Below are 19,453 nucleotides of genomic sequence, written 5' to 3' on the forward strand. Positions count from 1 at the left end.
TGTTAATGCAGTTCCCCAAAACATCCCAGTGACGCCCACCAGTCATATCCTAACCTTCCGGCTCTCCTGCAACCATTTCGTTTCCACACCTTGCTACTCCTCTGCAAAACAAGTTTGGCTGAGCACAGATCTAAAATACTACCTACCTGAGGCCACACGGCGCTGGGAGAGTCTTGCTGAGAGCTTTTGTTGTTCAAATGAACTCCTGAGGGTGGCAAAAGAGTTCGATGAGGGACAGCATTACCTACAGAATTAACCTCCTGCCGTGCGGGATCCTCAGTGGTCCCTGGTGGAGTGAGGCCAACATGGGAGTTCAGAGATGGTGCTCTGCTCTCACTTGAGTATTGCTTCTGCTGATCTTGCTGTTGCAGTAAACTCTGCGGGTACAAGTGCCTGTACTGTTCATGGGGATCTTGGTAGCAATACTGAGGCACTGCTCCCAACTGGATAAGCTGCACAGGATGACCTGGATCCTGAGAGTACTGGTGTGGTTCATGCATAGTCTTTGGATCGGGTTCCCTGTGATACGGAGGAAGCGGCAATTGCATCTGTTGCTGCTGTTGCTGTAACTGCTGCATGACAGGTTGAGTTTGGTAATACTGAGCTATTTGCATTGGACACTGCCGCTGTTGCTGCTGCCGAGTTGGCTGTTGCTGCTGGATCTCCTGTATCGAGAGCCGCTGATGTACCTGCTGCGGCTGAGCGTAGTATTGAGTCTGCTGCAAGTGCTGCATCTGTTGCGGTAAGAGCTGCTGGGACTGCATTTGTTGAACATGTGTCTGTCCTTGCTGAAATGCAGAATGCATCTGCGTTTGTGATAAATGCTGCTGGTAGTCGTAGTACAACTGTTGGTGCTGCATGACTTGAATTTGTTGCTTTTGCTGTGTGCTTGCAAAATTCTGGTGTGTTTGCTGTGGCAGTGGTTGATATCTTTGTACACTGGAAGTTACAGGCTGTTGCTCAACCGCTGGCTTCTGGGACAGCAGCTGCCTGAGTGCACTGTCACCAGAATTATCCACCATCGAAGACTCAGTGTGCAAAACCTGAGCCATGTTGTTGACTTGAATTCTCAGGTTTTGGTTAGCAAATACTTGTGTAAAGGAGTCCAATTTATGCAGGACCCCACTGGTGATTTTTTGTGATCGGTTTTCACTGGGTTGAGAGTAAGAATATTGGTATCCGTCATGGGACTCCCCCTGTCCGAGGGGGCTCCACATTGCGCTTTGATTATTCAAATTGTTCCTCACTGGGACATGGTTTCCTGAGCCAGAATGTGTCCAACTGGTTTGTCTAGATGTATCCATTGACCCAAGACTTTTTGAACCTACAGGCAAAGCTATACTGTCTCTTGAATCTTGGGGAAAATGGGGGGAGAGAGGGGATGCCTGGCGAGCATCCATAACAGATGTCCCATAGCTATGATTTAGAGATGGAAGGGAGTTCATTTGGTGTTGTTGGTAGTACAAGTTCTCATTGCTGTTGGCAGTATGGTTAGTTTTATACAATTGCTGGTCCCCCATTTTTGGTCACTTCTGTTCCAAACTTACAGGCACACAAACCATTGAAATCTCTATGAACCCTGAGATAACTGAGGGGAAGGGAGGGGAGGGAAAAAGAAGCTAGAATTACTTATAATTCAGCATGTCCATGTGCATCACGAGGACTAAGATTTCCTCCAGTCTGTCTGTCAGTAATTCCAATCTCAGACTCGATGTGGTTTCACATCTTCAATAAATGGACCACAGCACAAATCCCACACAGATCAATAGGTTCAGTATGCCAGGCACCTGTGGAGAAGGAGAAAGACAAGGTAAGTGCTGGCTCTCTGCATAAACTGTTATTGTTATTGCCTCAAAGGAAACAGTAAAATCTCCTAGTTTGAAACACATAATCAGATGCAAAATTGTAGCAGCTGGGCTAATCCAGAGCAGTTAGATTACTTCATCTCATCCCACTATCCTGCCTCTTCTCTAGTGCTCTGATAAAATCATTCTGCCAAAACAATAAAGGCTTATTCTTCAAAACTGTTTTTTCCTCTAAAGTATATGAATATTCAAGCAGTTTTAGCTGGCCACACACTGCTCTCTCATGACTAGTTTTAGCCAGACAGTTGACTATCAAGCCAAGTCACCTTCCTAGTGTTACAGCCTTCTTGTCAGAAGCAACACACCCATTTTATAACACAAAACCAAGTATTGCGGACACCACGGGTGCCTCCACAAAGTCCTGAAAAAGCAGGTAAAAGAAAACCATGGCTTTGAATGAAGCTGACCATACTCAGATACTAGCATCTAAAAGGACACACAGAAAAGTTAATTGCAATCCGGGATTTGCACAGAGCCTTCCACAGCTTCTCCCAACTTCCAGGGTAACTACAGGAGGTGTCCACTGGTGGTACAAAAATAGAGCATCACTGAGGAGTAAGATGCAACACTAATTCTCATTGCTGTGACAATTAAAAAAAAAAATAAATCATGAGCATAGTTATCCAACTGCATCTGTGCACATAGATTTGTTTGCTACATCTGTGTGGAATCTGATTAATGCTAAGACCAAATCAGCCCATGGAAATCTTTTATCAGAAGTGCTGAACTCCAACTTCTGTTCTACCCTCTCACCCTTCCTTCTTCGCTTTGCATTATTTTAACAGAATAATTTATACCGAATGCAACCTTTTATCATTTTTACTGCATAAACTGTAATTCAAAGTAACACTTTGCAGATGTCTGTACTGTTTTCGACAAAATACATAGGTACATTATAGGGTTGTCTTACTACTCCACAGTCTGAAGAAATCACTGTGTAGAAAATCACATACATGCACAGAGGTACAATATGCCTACGCACACATAAGTATGTTTTAACATAAAAGTTGATTCTGAGCTTTAACAAGAGCACAAAAATATTAGACCACAACCTTAACTCTGCCTCCTTCACATCTGCCTTTCTAAATGTAATGCTTTCCAGCAAAGACTCCTGCATACTGATGTCCTTACCTTTTTAAACTTAGGAGAATCCTTGATCTAGGTGGATGAATGTGAAGTTACTGATGGAGAAAATTTTAACCACTGCCAGACGCATATTAACGAGGTCTGTGCTAGCAGCAGTGAATAATGGTAATACATAGCTGCAGGCAGAAAAAAACCCTTTTCCGTTCTAGCATAATGTATGACAGAAAACCATAGCTCCCAATGAAGAGGGCTTTCAGTGTGTACACAGTTTTTGCGTAAACCATCTGCAGCCATTAGCATTTTAACATTTTCACGTTACAAATAATGGCTGAGAATAATTGCAAAGTTTATTTCGCCTTTCCAGAAATATACATTGCTTCATAGTTTCTCTGAACATACTCCCTTCCAGATTTTTATAGATGCACAATTAAAAAAAGATAGGAGTCAACAATGAATGGTCAGACTGCCAACAAGATTTTTCAGCCACAACCCAACTTCAAAGACTTCCTATTAAAAATTATGAAGGGAAACTAAACAAAGCCTCCACAAAACATTCAAAGGGCATAAAAATAAACACTGTGTGATATTTCACACTGAAAGGCCATCAACTTTTAGAGGAAGAGAGGGATCCTACACAGGAATATACATCTCCTCTTATGCCTGCCAAGTTAAGAAAGCTCAGCCGAGATGCTCTGAACACCTCTTCCCATGAAAACAGGGTATTATTGGATCTCTCGATACACCTTATGTATAGGAGATATGTCCCATTTCACCCATTAATAGTGTTGTAATTTACACCAAGTTTCTTGGTTTTGGCCCTTCCTTTTAAGGTTTGAAGTGACTAATATTAGACAAAGGGCAAGAAATAATAGTGGTACAAACCAGTGAGCAAGAATAAATGTCTCCAGGAGACTTAAAATTAAAAGACTGCAAGAATTTCAGCAGTAAGGACAGTAAGAGCACTTATTCTTAATGCAGCAAACAACATGATTTCAGTATAAAAATGAATCAAGTGGCCAGCCAGGCCCCTGATCCCATACTCTTCCCACAGGCAGGAGCACTATGGTGGCAGATGCTACCACCTGTGCCAGCAGCCACAGCTAGTTTTGTAGTCACCAGAGAAAATGTCAGCCCTTTGGCATGCACCAAATTCCACTTACTGCACCCTTTCACCTGGGGGTTACCGTTCTCAGGGTACTGGAAAACAGTCAAGAAGGTTTTATATCTGAAGCATTGGCATAAACCTCTCTATTCCCCTCTCTCAGAGGAAAAAAAACCCAAAGCTCAGAAATTTCCTATCCGGCAGCTTCAGCACCCTCAACTCACCTCCAGTTTGGTAGGTGGGACATGCTGCTGTCTATTGGGTAGATTACAGAGTTATCATCACAGTTACACAGAAACATTTGTAAAAATCTGAAAAAATTATAATGGAATACTATATTAAAATACCAGTCAGGTCACAAAAGGACTGGAAAGTTCAGTCACTATGAGAATCACATTTGAAAAAATTTGATTGTTTTCAAACATCCATTCCCCCCCACCCCCCCCCAAAAAAAAAAAAAGAAAAAAGAAAGAGAAAACATTCCTTTCAAAAGCATCACTGATCTGGAGGGAGAAAAGTGCAAATGTTCAAAAAGCTTTGTTATTCCACCTTCAGGTAACAGAAAAAAAAACAGATAGGCACATTGATAAAAGCATAATCAGTAATAAACCTGTCCCTTAGATAACAAAAATTTTTTTTTAGTACTTGAACAGGCTTAAATTCAAGGGCTTGATTCTGTATACACTGAGCATTTGTCAACTTTAAAAAAATGCTAACACTACACATTTCTTGTTGGATTAAAATCTAACAGTATTTCAGTGCTGTACACATCATCATTAAGGCTTTAGGGGCACCAAAGTCAGTCTCTGGCCAACTGAGAAGCCATTGGCAGTGTACTGAATGATTTCTATTTCTTTCAATGATAGGAAGAAAAGGGTGCTTTTTCTCCTTTTTGTTTAGCACTCATGCCCATGTATGCACCCATCACTGCGATTTATCAGAACAACTCTAACTACTAAATGGTTAAATCAAACAACTAAAAGCAGCAGAAGTTTTAAAGCAACAATGGTTCTGCAGTTCTGTTTCTTCTCTTCCCAACAGTCATTTATGCTACTTAACCTATTACATTTCTGACATTACAGATATATCCCAATTACACAAGCATTACCAAGAAATACGAAAACAAATGCAGAAGGACAGAAACATTTCTGTACACTGCCTAGAAAGAGAAATACCCTACTTAAGTTTATGGATGGAATCTGGACTCTAATGGGAGTTCAACTGATTTCAACAGAGACAAGGTTTTGCTCCAACTCTTTTCTCATCATTTCAACGTAGTCCCCTGCAACTTGCACAGCTCCATTCTCCAGACTGAAAGCCAGGGACATGCCAAGGTGGCTGAAATGCCTTTACACACTCCAACTGTCTCCCTCTTCAAACACAAGCAACTGTAAGGCAATACAAGTAGTAGTCTCTTCTGGAAGCATGCCATAACTTAATTCTGGTAAACATGAAATGGAAGAATATGCCAACATTATCAGTCTTCAGTAAAGGTGATCTGATTTTCCTCCTTCATAAACTGTATCACTGGAGGGTAAGAAGAACTTAGAGAAGACAGGCAGTGAAATATCAAGGAGATGGTAGTTACATAAAAAAACCACTCCCAGCTTCATCACACACCACAGAAGCTGAAACCTGCAGAATTTTTCAACTCCAGTAAGCAACAGATCAAGCCAGTCACATTATTGAACTGCCTGAATCCACATGAATTTTAGAGCAAGACATCCACTCCAAATAAGTCAGTGCATGAAAGTTGGGCTGGGTGTAGGCTGCAAAACCAGGACTGAATGCCAGCCAGTGCCAGTTTCAGAACTGAGTTAATGGAGAGGGATGACAAAAGACTGTAGGAGAGCAGGTGCTGAAGGAAGCAGACTCATTAAAAGGCCATGAAGTTATTAGAGCACTGATCTAAGCCATCTCAGTAGGTTGCAGGGCTGTGTATCAAAGGGGAATTGGATCCTACGCTTTGTCCAACTTCAAGTTTTTCAGCTGTCACTTTAAGCAAAAATCTACATGCTTTTATAGATTAATTACTAGTTAGCCTGAAAAAAAAAGAAGACTAGATAAGATGGCAGATGCAAAAAAGACCTCCATGTTCAACCAGCTTCTGCAGAACATAGCACCTGCATCTACTCACAAACAACAGTATCAGCAGATGCTCATTTGCTGGGGCACCATCCCTCCTCATGTTCCTCCCTCCAGGACAGTAACACATCAGTTAAAGCAAGTTGAACCACCACTCTTAGCAGCCTAAACTGTTTTTTATAACACTTAACTCGAGGCATGCCTGCTTACAGAAATGTGTCATTGCTACGTGTTTTCCCAACACTGCGGACATGTTGTACATTAGTTGTGCCTTACCACCCTTCAGTCACACAGGCTGAGACAGGGCTTTCTCAAGTGGCTATCTCTTTGCTATTAGAATATAAGCTTCATTTTTAACTGCGGATAAGATGAAATCCAAAACCATAAGTTTTCTGCTTCCTTCCTTCCTTTGAATTCCTGCCCCCCCCGCCTTAGCTTCAATAGAAACAAAATAAGATTTATCTTACTCAATTTGTAGTCTTTTTTATGAGAATGTTTTAATTGGCCTGTCTCGTTATCTTGTTATTCAGAACTGTGAGATCTTCTGCTAAGCTGTTCCTAAATCAAGACAGCCATCATTCACATCATCTTGCTCTCCGATTTCCTTTAGGACAGACACAGGAATACACAGCAGCTCCTTCCCTGATAGCCTCCGTTCTGCTAACACTGATGCTACCACCAGCCCCCACCACGTAGGCCAACTATAATCCAGCCTTTAAGCAATAGCACAGACAGGCAGGATTTTCAGCTGGGCACTACCAATGTACAACCACCACTAAGAACCCACCAAGAAGAGCAGCTTTAAAAACCAAGGGAATGCTACCTAAGAACAGACGCACGTGCATTACTCAAACCCAGCTCTCAGAAGCAAACCTGGCACTACCCCTACATCTTCAGATGTGATGACAGCGGTAATGCTGGATGGCTGAGAAGCACAGAATTGGAAGAGTGACGTATTTCAGAGACCCCTGTGCTCTTGCAGGCAGTTTAGATACCAGGTTTGCCTCCGTAACTCTTTGTGTAGCCACAGTTCAAGCCCTAGCTCCAGGGTTTTTTTGGCACAGGAAATAAGCACGTGAAAAAAGCAGCACAGGACTGAAACAGAATTAATAATTTCTAACACCAAGCAAGGTGGTTGGGTGAACTAGCAGAGAGAAAAGGGGAAAGAGAGGTGAGAAGATAACAACTCAAAGATCTACTTTTTTAAAAAAATATCTATAGAAACCCTGAAGACATCTGATATGGCAACAGAGGCAGAGACTGCAAACAAGGGTCAAAAGGTATCAGGATCATTGCTATTTTGGTTAGAACAAACACCGAAATAGCAATACGGATTTCAAGGACCAACAATAATTTTCTATAGCTATCTTGAGGAAAAACGCTTATAGGGCTGAAAACCTTTTCATCCCAATCCAGGATACAACTGCTTGTATGTTTTCTCCTGCACTTCAATTTTGGCTTTCTTTAGATGGCAGATATCTCAAATCCATGCCCATATCTGCACACAGACCCCAAGGTTGGTGTCATTAGGCAAAACCAACAATAACAAAAAACCCACTTCAGTATATGAGAACATAAGTAAATAACTGCAAAAGTGAAAAGAGAATGGAAGGGAAGCAAAATATTTAGTACACTGATTTTATAGCAAGCATAAGGAAGAACATAGTAGGAAAGCTATACACTCTTAAAACGGAAGGGGAAAAACAGATTAGCTGCTTTTTAATATTAATGCTGGTAATTCTTCAACAGTTGCACAAATCCTTCAAAAATTATCATTCCCTTTGCAGCTGAGCTCCTTCTGCAGTGCAGTTGGAAAGGCTGCTGAGTCTCATGTGGCTGCTCATTTAAGCTGTTCCCATTTCCACTCTTAAGAGAGACTAGAATGTCCTAATTCAGTTTAATAAAGAACACATTGGACTTGGGGGAGGGGAGAGCAACAACTGCATTGGGAGGGGAACCGAGCAATTTCTCTACTTCAATGAAGTTTAAAAAAAAAAGGCAACAAAAAAACAACAGCAAAACCAACAGTAGATCATCTCAGGAAAGTCTCTAGAAAAGGGGGAGGAGAAAGGAAGACAAACAAGCAGAAACATTTTCCTCTCTTTTTGATCTAAGTTCTAAGTAGGAAACACACTTTGAGCCACTGGTAATTTAATGAAAACTTTTTTTTCCCAAAACTAACAGAATTCTGGTTATTCAAGAAGAGGAGGCTGATGTCTAAATAAAGACATTAACTCAATTTAGTTCAAGGGAGATACAGTTCCATGAGTCCCAAAGAAATGAAGAAGGTTGCTTCAAAAAAATCTGATTATCTTTGCTGTCAGTGAATTGGCATTACAGTTTCAAGGTACTTTGAAGGGTTCAGAGAACTGCGACTGAAGCAGGTATCACATTACTTCATAAAAATGGCAAATACAAAATGATGTGATCTCCTCACAATAGTGATTAAAAATAAAAATAAAATAAAAACCTTGAATAAGGCCAGAAGGGCACTTGAATTGCATATTCCATGACTAAGTGACCAAAAAGTGTACAGAAGATAGCATTAATTAAAAGGGCTGATGACCTGTGATAAACACAATTATTTTTCTACTATTTACCAATACGTTACTCCAGATTTGATCAAGGCTGAAGCTGTCTATGAAACTTGATTTGAAATCTCTTCAGCCAATCTGGGTTTACTGACTGCTTAGATGAAATAAATTGTAGTACCTTCCGCTGGGTCCTATATCAAGGCCAATACTCTCAAATGCTCCCTGGAAAATAAACATGTCCTATTACCAAAATTGCCCTCAATTTCATATTTTATTTTACTTCTATTACTGAACTGACTTGTTTTTCCCCAGCAAGATCCTAGTTCTGCAGACATGACAAGAGCCCAGCATGAAAATCTCAGGACAGAAAGGTTAGACCTTGCCCACTTATCTTATGTGGCTACGTTACAACTTCTGGTCACTGCTGTTGGTTTGGGGCAAGATAGGAAATTTTTATGCCTTTTCACTCAAACATCAATCCATCGGCTATTGTTGTGACCACAGCCATGATAAGCGTACAATTTTAGTATAAAGCAAGCATCCTTACAATGCACTTAACCAGTTTCTTCCTGACCTCTGCAGTATTTACTCACTGAAGCCTGTAACGTGATTGCCTTTTTCTGTAACTGTAAATGCTGTGAAACAGTCAGAGAACATATGCTAGGATTTGCAAAAAGAGGCAGGAAGGAAACATCCTGAGACAGACAAACAATTAAAAAAAAAACCAGGCAGAAGTAATAGTATGTAGAAAATAGCATATGGCTAAGCTTTCAGTAGGGAGGTAACAGCTATTTTGAGCCCAGTGTCTCCCCCAAAGGAGACAGTTTTCAGAAATGCAGCTGCAGGACCCTCTGAAAAGTCAATCCCTCTAAAATGCATCATGTTGGTACCTAGCAATGGAGTCAGCTAAAGTCCAATGACTATACAGAACTGACCACCATGGCTGGTTTGGTTTTTTTAAATTAAGGTAATGTCCATTTTGCTTGTATGAGACAATATAGCCAAGGTAGTCCTTTAAGAAAGATTTAAACGTTTTGGGATCTCCTGTGTCATACATACTGTGGTAAATAAAATAATGTTTTAACAGGACACAAAGCCAACACACTGGTCATATTTGAGAAGTCCATCAATAAAGCCACAGAGACTCAGAAGCCCAAATTTTGGAAAACAGTCAAAAAGCATTGAGCCTTATTAAATAAGCCAGCCTCATAGAAAGTGGGCATATGATGCTGTAACTTTACCTGATTTTTGAGGATTTGCAAGACTCCTGTATCTTGCTGTGCTGTCTTTGCCATAACATTTCATGCTGCTTTCATTCTGTGATCTCAAAGTGATGTATCTAAACATAAAGCAAAAGAATGGAAATTAGTTTTCCCCCTCCATGTGATTATCTTATAAAATATCACCAGCTTGCCCCAAATCATGAGCAGACCTGCAAGAATGAGCTTCCTATTGTAACACAACCAAATACTACCTTCTATTCAATATAGTATCTCCATGTTACTCTGTTCTTCAAGTCACTATTGCAGAGGACATCTATCAGCACTGTAACACCCTTAAAGAACAACCACGAATCTCTTTCCCATATGAACAGTGAGAGACTGCTTCACTGTCAAATCTCTGGGATTGATACATCCACGGTGCTTCAAATTACAGACTGAAATACAAGTAAATTCATCTTTTCTTCTTACTCAGCTTGGCGCCTACTGCAAGACGAGGAGTGGGTTATGTTGATGCAATAAATAAAACAAGATTGTGCCTCTACTGCAAAGACCGTAAAGATTTCATAGCATCTTATGCTGCTTTGACAGAACCCAAAGACAGGCTGGATGCTCTCATGGAGAGGAGATTTGCTGGCCCAGAGCCTGCAAACTACATGACGAGCATTACAAACAAGAGAAGGTATAGCAATCAGGAAGGGAGGGATTAATGAAAGTCAAAGGTGTGGGAGATACAATCAGGTTGTCACTCAGTGCAGAAGAGATATCTAGACAAGGCATCTTAAATTATTTAAATGAAAACAACACATTTGGTTTTGTAGGTGCTGCTGCCAAGACGGCTTTTAGGGAAGGCCCTGAACACCCGAGGGTGTTAAGAGAGCTGGCTGACATCATTGTGAGGCTGCTCCACATAATCTTTGAGAAGTTGTGGAGATCAGAAGACTGGAAGAAGGCTAATGTCATCCCCATCTACAAGAAGGGCTTAAAGGAGGATCCAGGAAATTATAAAGCCCATCAGTCTTACTTCAGTCCCTGGGAAAGTTATGGAACAAATCCTCCTGGGGGCTATCACAAGTCAAACGAAGCATGTGATTGGGAAAAGCCAGCATGGGTTCACCAAGGGCAAATTGTGCTTGACAAACCTGATCACCTTCTACGACAAAGTACCCTGCTTGGTTGGTGTGGGGCAAGCACTGGACATTGTCTACCTGGATTTCCCCAAGGCTTTCAATACAGCTTCCCACAGCCTCCTCCTAGAAACATGGATGCATTATGGTCTAGACAAGTGGTCTGTGCAGTGGGTGGGGAACTGGCTAACAGACTGCACCCAGATGGTCGTAGTAAATAGCCCCTTTTCAAACTGGCAACCTGTCACAAGTGGGGTCACCCAGGGATTGATATTGGGCCCGATGCTGTTTAATATCTTCATAAGTGCTCTGGATGATGGGATCAAGTATACCCTGATGAAGTTTGCCAATGGTATCAAACTGAGTGGGGAAGTGGGCACTTTGGAAGGGAGAGCCACCCTTCAAGGAGGACCTGGATAGTCTGGAAGAGTGGGCTAACAAGATCCTTATGAAGTTCAACAAAGGCAAATGTAAAGGTCTTGCACCTGGAAAAACATAATCCAGGAGTGCAGCACAGGCTGGGATCTACCCAGCTGGGAAGCAGCTCTGTGGAAAGGGACCTGGGGGTCCTGGTGGACAACAAGCTCAGTATGAGTGAACAGTGTGCTGCTGTGGCAAAGAAAGCCAGCGGAATGCTAGGTTGCATCAACAAGGGCATTACCAGCACAGATAAAGTCATTATCCATTCTACTCAGCGCTTGTCAGGCCACACCTGGAACACTGTGTTCAGTTTTGGTTCCAGCTGTACAAAAAAGATGTGGCCAGGCTGGAGAGTGTCCAGAGAAGGGCCACAAAGGTGATCAAAGGACTGGGAAGCCTGCTATATGAAGAAAGACTGAGAGAACTGCGTTTGTTCAGCCTTGAGAAAAGGCAGCTTAGGGAACACCTTATCACCATGTTCCAGTATTTAAAGGGTGGCTACAAAGAAGATGGAGACTCCCTTTTTACAAAGAGTCACATGGAAAAGACGAGGGGTAATGCGTACAAGTTACTCCTGGGGACATTCCAATTGGACACAAGAGGAAGTTTTTTCACAATGAGAACAACCAGCCATTGGAATAACCTCCCCAGGAAAGTGGTGGATTCCCCAATACTGGACACTTTGAAGATTTGGCTGGATAGGGTGGCCATCTTGCCTTAGACTGTGCTTTTGCCAAGAAAGTTTGGACCAGATGATCCTTGAGGTCCCTTCCAACCTGGTATTCTATAATTCTATGAAACAAGCCTGGAAGTTTAAGGTGTGATTCAGAGTTCACTGATGTCAGTGGGAAACTCGTCATTCGCATCAAGCCCTGCCAGGTTTTAGAAAGTCATTCCAGGCTTAAAATGAAACTGTATGAATGACTGCTTGTGGGAAAAGGGCACAGTTAATCTCAGTGACCTCAGTCAGCATTTTCCTCCTCTCGCCTTCATGCTAGATTCACTTGTTTAAATTATTCTTTAAAGACCTCTGATAATAGGTCCCAAGCCCTGCAACACTACTACATACAGCAAAGAAGCCACCCCCTAAGTCCAGCAGCTTCTTGCACAGAAAAAGTGCCCCCCCTTAGCCCACCAGCAAGGTGGGGGAGACGAACCCAAGCAGCTCAACTGCCCTGCCCAACACCTGCCTCTTCTTTCGCCCTTCGCCTTCCCCCAAGCCCACAGGAAACAGGTCCACAGCACAACCCAGACACCAACCCACTCCATCAAAACATACACCAGGGGAGACAGTGGAGCACCTTAAAAAGCCTAAGCTGCCCAAAATGTCTTTCTTTGACAGAACACCTGAGCTGATGGTAAATGCTGGTAGCATCGCACAGGGACACATGGATTTTCTTGGATCCAAGTAAGTTTTTGCTGACAACACTATTGCATTGAGTCCCAGTAACTAAAACCTGTGCACATCCATGTCTTGCTACAAATGTGAGCTGAGATGCTACAAACATCCCCGAAACCAAACTGTTCATTACCTGCTTGCATCTTATCTGCTGACAGTTTTTCTCTGCAAATCCCATGGATTTGCCTCTTCATTGAAATAAGACAGGCTTTAATAAACCCACATGTACTTAATGCTTTATCTAGCTTGTTTTTTATACTGCTATTTAATACCTTTAGGTCTGTAACAGGCATATTGAATCTTCTAGATGACTGATGACTATATATCATTGCTTTTTGTTTGTAACAGAAAATATTCAGAGACACAGGGAAAATCTGAGGTTAATGTCAGTGGAGCCAAAAGAGAAAACAGGGGGTTTTGCCCCACTTTAACACAACTCTTTAGAACCTGCCAAGATGTTTAAATTTCATTAAAAAAATAACTGCTATATCATGAGCAGTGACCAAAGTCACAGTATGTAGTTTTGCTTTCTTTTTCATTTATCCATCTGCTCTGGAACAACGAACACTAGTATTAAACCTAAAAATGCCAAAGTATTCTGCAGACAAACCATCTTTGCCAGCTTCCTACAAAGGCCAGGCCAATGGACACTGGGAAAAGCAACAACAAGAATGACCACGAAAACCCTCTACTGTTTTTCTTATTTGTTTTGGCTGCTTTTCCCACTATACCACCTTCATCATCAGAGCTACAATAGCACTCATATGCATTTGTATGTAAATTAGCAAATACATGCAAAGCTCTCATACATAATACCATCATTAAAGAGTAAAACTTTGGGCATTTTAGAGTCAGAGGCAGTGAACTGATGGCTGATAAATACTGAAAACAGTCCCAATGTAATTAACACAGGACCAAACACTGCAAAAGTACATAAAATTCACAAATGAGGTTTTAATTCCTTTCATTAAATTTTAATCAGCATCTCATTTTTTGAGGTTTAGATTAAAAAGCAATCTAACTTTATGTTCCTTTGCCATATTCTTCAGTTCTACTCCCATCCCAGCCCCTAGATTTTGCATATAACTGAAGCACAGTAAGGAGAAGCTGAGAAGTGAAGCCTACAGCAACATTTACAAATTAAGAGCTAAGTCAGAGATCAGCTATCCCATACACACAATATAAATTTTTGTTCTTCTCTCTTCATTAGGATTGATGACACTGCTGGAAAATAAGGAGCACATAATACCTTTTATGGGAACGTAAAGAACAGACGAATTAGCAGAGAGAGAATGCAGCTAAATCAATTTCTCATCTCAAGATAGTAATGGAGACAATTTCTTGAACTTTACTATGCTTGTAATGTATTGATCAGCAAAGCTTCACAGTGGAAGTTAAACTAGGTATTTTTCCAGTGATAAAATGGAGGATGGCAGTAAAACTCTAGGCAACGCACCAAAGAACGAGGATTTTCTCCAGCCATGTTACAGTTCAGAAACTCAAAGTTTCCACCTACCTGCCAGTTACTGCAATACATGAGAGGAAGATTTCTAGATGAAAGCTGAATTAGTCCTGCAGGAGCCTTCACAGAGCAGATTTAAGGAGAAGCAGAAAGACACAGAGCTGCTCTAGGAGTGATGGCACAAACGCCAGTACTGGTTATGCTACCTGTGGCATGAGGCTGCAGCAGCAGTTTGGATGCAGCATTTTTGTTGCAACATTTCAGCTCCCCTTGGCTGCAGGTTACCATAAAGAGCCATTTCCCAGAGGTCTTTCAGCCTCTGCTGTGGCTACATCGTGCTCTGAGATGCTGATCCCCTTCACAAACTTCTGCTACGCCTCTGAGGCCTAACAGCAGGTTAGGACAAGGAGAACCTTTGTCTGGCCGATGAAGATGCCCTACTCAACCACCATGAAGAGCAGTGACACCAAGGAAGGCCACACATGTGCTCCATGGGCTGGTGAAGTATGCCTGGCACAGGCCATGTGCTTCCAAGGACAACACTACAGCTGCATGGCAGATTTTAGATATTAAAAGAACAATGTAGATCAAATATGAGGATACACGTATCCTCTGCTAAAGTGAAACACTGAACATATATCCTTCTGGAATAGCTATATTTACTTTAGCAGGATGGACTTTTGTATCCTTTGATATTAAGAACTTAACTGAAGTGTTAAAATTGGGATCTCAGGCTTCCTATAGATCATCATCAGAGCATCCAAAAGGTGATTCTGAGAGAATACAAAAAAAAAAAAAAAAAAAGGTAATTTGAGATTTTTCTTCTCCTGCCCAGTGGCTGCCTGTCTACCTAACCAAACACAAACACAAGCTGATAACCTTCTGTGAAATGAATAAACCTAACCTACTTTAAATCAATGAAACACAAGAGTTTTCTCCACTGTATTTATCATTATTTTTATTACAACAAGGGTGACCAAGAGTATCCTGTTATCTAAATTGGTTGGTCATGATTAAACAGTATTTAATTATTTTGGGAGCAGAAAAGGGGAAAGTAAGCCACCTTAAGATAAGAAACATAAGAACAACAACAGAGTACATGTATTAAACAAACAATACCAACAAAGACTGTAATATCAACTGGCAAAACCAGCAACAAAAAAGTTGACAGTAACAGAATTATCATCATCAATCATGTACCATTACTTTGGTTCACTTAACTACATCAGAGCACAGTCTCTCCCCACATGCTGGAAGTCCCTTCTTGAACACCAACATGATGATTTTGTTACCCTTCCCTCATCTATGTTCAGCTTTCTGGTTGCACATTCCTAGAAGAACTCTAGGAATTCAAATTCAAAATTCGATGTAGGGTCCAATGCTTCAGATAACAGATACTGTACAACACTAGATTGTGTTTAAAGTGGTTTTTGATGCGAGTTACTGGTCAGATGCCTACCAGCCACACAAAGAAAACGGGTACTCACGCTAGAAGAGACCACCAGAGGTGTAACCACTGACTACCCAGGAGATGCCTGCCTTGAGCAACTGCATCAAGCAGCTACTCTGTGACACTGGCAAGAATATAATCCAGCTCCCTTGGGCAGGGCTTAGCTTGTCCCATTCAGGAGAAAATAGTCTTTCTTGCAATTCCTTCCATCTTTCATTACATAACTTCAAACAACCACAGCAAATGAATCGGGGATCCAATGCAGCCTCCTTCTACAGGAGTTTAATTTATCTTCACAGCAAATCCATCATATGCACCAAGCTGAACAGGAGTTTTGTTGCAGGGGAAAAACAAATAAATACAGTTTACAGTTTTCTCAGGAAGTGTATTTATGTAAAATAAGGCTAAAATGAAGTTATAAAAGCGTACTTCCATTCTGGCGTTTAATCTGAAAGAGGTCGGCTTAATATCTTATCTGTGTGGTGTCATTTAAAAAGGATGTTCCACTACATGGTATTGTCTAAAAGCTGGAATAGTTCTTCCATCAGTCTAATACAGCCTCTATGCAGTCAAGTTGAATAAAGCAGAATTATGGCACTGACAAGCTGTTACCCACCGGGGGAATGCATGCTAGCGGGCTGCTCATCCGAGTTTGAGAGGTATTTGCCAACAGCAGAACCTCAGATTCACTCTGACAATCCTGTCTCCATCCCCACCTTGTAAGCAAGTGTGTTTGAGTAGGTAGAAGTTTGCCTGCCTATTCCCACACAACTCCTGCACTTGTCTGCTTCTTTCCTTTCTCTTTGTTCCCTAAGCCACTCCCTTCTCCAAAACAGACCCCCTCTCAAAAATGAATTCTCCCCTGTCATGCCAGGTTGTCATTCCTCCAGTACCTAGCCAGTCTCCTCTCCTCTGCCTCTACTCAGCTCTCTTCCTTCAGGTCCACAACCTGTACCTCCTGCCACACAACCATTTCTTGTCCTCTCCTTACTGAATTCAGATAGCATCCTGGCTGGCAGTACAAGCTTGACACCCCCAGAGCTGCCGAGAAACCATGACGTTTCCCTTGACAGCTCTCACGCTTGTTTCATGCTCATCTCCTAGGAAGGACAGTGGACACTCACTACCCATCTCCTTCTTCATGACATTCATAATTTTTGCAGGTCTCTTCTATGATAAGTACTTTCCAAACCAAGGACTCCTGGTAGCTCTTTGTCACCCCATACTTTGGATTTTTCTTCTTCTTTACATTTTGTGGACTGTGGAAGGTGAAATAGAAAACACGGAGGACCAGAGCTGCACATAGTATTGAAGACAGGGGAGCGCCAGGCATTTACACAGTGGCATACTCATGCTTTCTGGTTTGTTTTCTGTTCTTCACTAATGAGTACTGACACTTGTTTCACTGATCATTACGCTGCCATTTTTACAGGATGACCACAAAGTCTCCTTCCAGAGCAGTAACACCTGGTGCAGCACTCATCAGGGCATATGCTGCATTGTGACCCCCTCCCTCCTCCCACACACATTGCTTTCTTTTATCTACAAGCAATTTCCTCTGGCATTTTATCGTCCAGTCATTCAGTACAAGGAGTTCTCCTGCAACATATTTCAGTCAGCCCTTCTTTTCGTTTTTCTTAATACCCTAAGCCTACACTCTTGCAAAACTTCAGCTCCTTACTTTAAACTATGAGGTGACTGAAACCATTCAAACAAAATCATTGCCAAAAATTACATCAATAGACAACCCTGCTTCCTTGAAAAGCCCTCAAACTATTCTTTCCCTTCACAAAATTACTGGAAAACAGCCCCTCTCCTAAATGAAATTCCCCAATCACTCAAAAAAAAAAAAAAAATCTTCAAGCAGGCACTCCCCATAACAAGCTTTAGCCCTAAGCGTTCCAGTTTGGCAGAGCTGAGAACACTTCAGAGCAAGATCTTCTGTCAAGAGCCCGACAACCTAACACTTGGACATCTTGTGCCATGCTAACATGCCACCCCTGCCCCAAGAAGATGGAGCAAGAGCTCCACAGCTCAGGAAACAGCACTGCCAGGCCAAAAAAACCCCAACCTCAAACAAATAAGCAGACAAACCTAAAAGCCTAACAGCTACTGCTTGGCTCCAGATCTTCCACGTAGAAGGTAGAAGGGGAAAAAAAGAAAAACCAAACCATCCCACCCCTCTGCATACACACCCCTATGCAGTGCCAAGAATATTTTGAAAGACATGATGTATAATAACTTGTCAACTGAATATTCATTTCTGAATTGAAGGGAAACATCTTAAGGGAGAGTGGGTGTAAGGAACGATTCCTCCTCGGCACCACCGCGCTATTTATTAAAAGCTGTGAATACCCACAAGAATTCAGCTTTGGCCTTCGCATTGTACACTAACAAGCTTAGTTTACTGACATTCACAGAGCATATGGAGCTCTGCTTCAAATGATCCCTTTGAAAGAGACAATTAAATCAGACAACTGGAGATTGAACAACCAACAGAGCTAATTAAATTCTTACGTCCTGTTTGTATATTTATCCAAATCTTTCTCACCATTCTTGCTGGGAAGGGGAATGGATTGGCTTGGGAGGTCGAGGGAACCAAAGCATGCCCTTTATTTTTTTCCCCTCCCCTCCATAGTTACAGATCTGTTTGGAACAAAACCTGAGACACGAAATCAATGCAGCCAGTGGTGGAATTCATCTTATTGTGACAGAAATATTCCATTTTCCCTAGCTTACATTTTAAATTGCTTTCTGATATACCAGGTTATTATTTTTTTAGCCCCTTTGGTTCCTTACATAATTAAATGCCATGCCATTCAGCTTTTACAATTACTTTTACCATTTTCAGAGGAACATTGACACTCAGCAGCTTTCTCAACTTTCTGTGAAGAATTTATTCCCCACAAGTATTAGCTCTGCTGAGTATTTTCTTCCTCATTACATTAAAAGCTCTTAGGCATCCCTATAGAAATCTTTTCCTTGTACAGACTTTTCTGTAAAGTAGGTAGTATTTGCCCAACCTCAGTTTCCTTTCCTAGTTTTTCACATAACCAGAAGTAGCATAGAAAAGGGGAAAGGACAATGCTTTTTAATACCATGGTGCCTTCACCTTGCAGGCAAGGGAGAATGACTAAACACAACTTACTGACACATTTTCGTAACAAGTTCAGATTTTGCATTTAATACTTGCAAAAATAACAACAATGCTCCCAAAATGTCTCCTAGGCAAAGCTAAGAATATTTTGCCCAGCTGCCCTACAGGTACAGATACACAGCCTCTGAAGCTTTGAGAACTGGCTTCTATGATTTCTCTTAGAAAACTGCCTAAATTTTGGAGCATGCATGTTCCCAGCCCTTCTAACTTCATTTTCAAGGTATTGCCCACACTAAACACAGGTCCAGCAGCACAACACTCTCTCCAATTTTGCCAACGTGTGAGAAAGCATGCAGGACACCTTACAAAAGTACTTTATTGATATAGAAGTGACAAAGTAAACGTATCATTCTGCAAGGAACAAGTTCATCCTGCTTAACACTTACCTGAGAAAAATATAAACATCGAAACACAGATTAGGGTAATATCTCCCTTCTGAGGTAGGCTAAGGAGAATTATTTGGCCAGTGGATTTTTTTGTTCTGGGTCTGGTTTGGTTTTGTTGTTTGTTTTTGTTTTTTAATTTTGTGGACCACTGGGGGGGGGG

The 19,453-nt window shown here is 41.5% G+C and overlaps 1 protein-coding gene across 3 annotated transcripts in view; it reads right to left on the reverse strand.

Moving 5' to 3' along the window:
- Positions 1 to 19,453, reverse strand: part of TRERF1 (transcriptional regulating factor 1) — a 101,364-nt gene that overhangs the window by 18,907 nt on the left and 63,004 nt on the right. For 2 of the 3 annotated variants that reach the window (XM_010576452.1, XM_010576450.1), the window contains exons 3-4: positions 9,914 to 10,011; positions 147 to 1,787 (exon numbers count right to left, since the gene is read on the reverse strand). In XM_010576452.1, the coding sequence (XP_010574754.1) occupies positions 147 to 1,520 (1,374 nt within the window). In that variant the 5' untranslated portion in view covers positions 1,521 to 1,787; positions 9,914 to 10,011. Of the gene's footprint in view, positions 1 to 146; positions 1,788 to 4,277; positions 4,347 to 9,913; positions 10,012 to 19,453 lie in introns of those variants that run through there. The other variant, XM_010576451.1, reaches the window with a different exon arrangement.

This window comes from Haliaeetus leucocephalus, unplaced genomic scaffold, assembly GCF_000737465.1.
Source record: "Haliaeetus leucocephalus isolate CR32 unplaced genomic scaffold, Haliaeetus_leucocephalus-4.0 Scaffold526, whole genome shotgun sequence".
Classification (NCBI taxonomy): Eukaryota; Metazoa; Chordata; class Aves; order Accipitriformes; family Accipitridae; genus Haliaeetus; species Haliaeetus leucocephalus.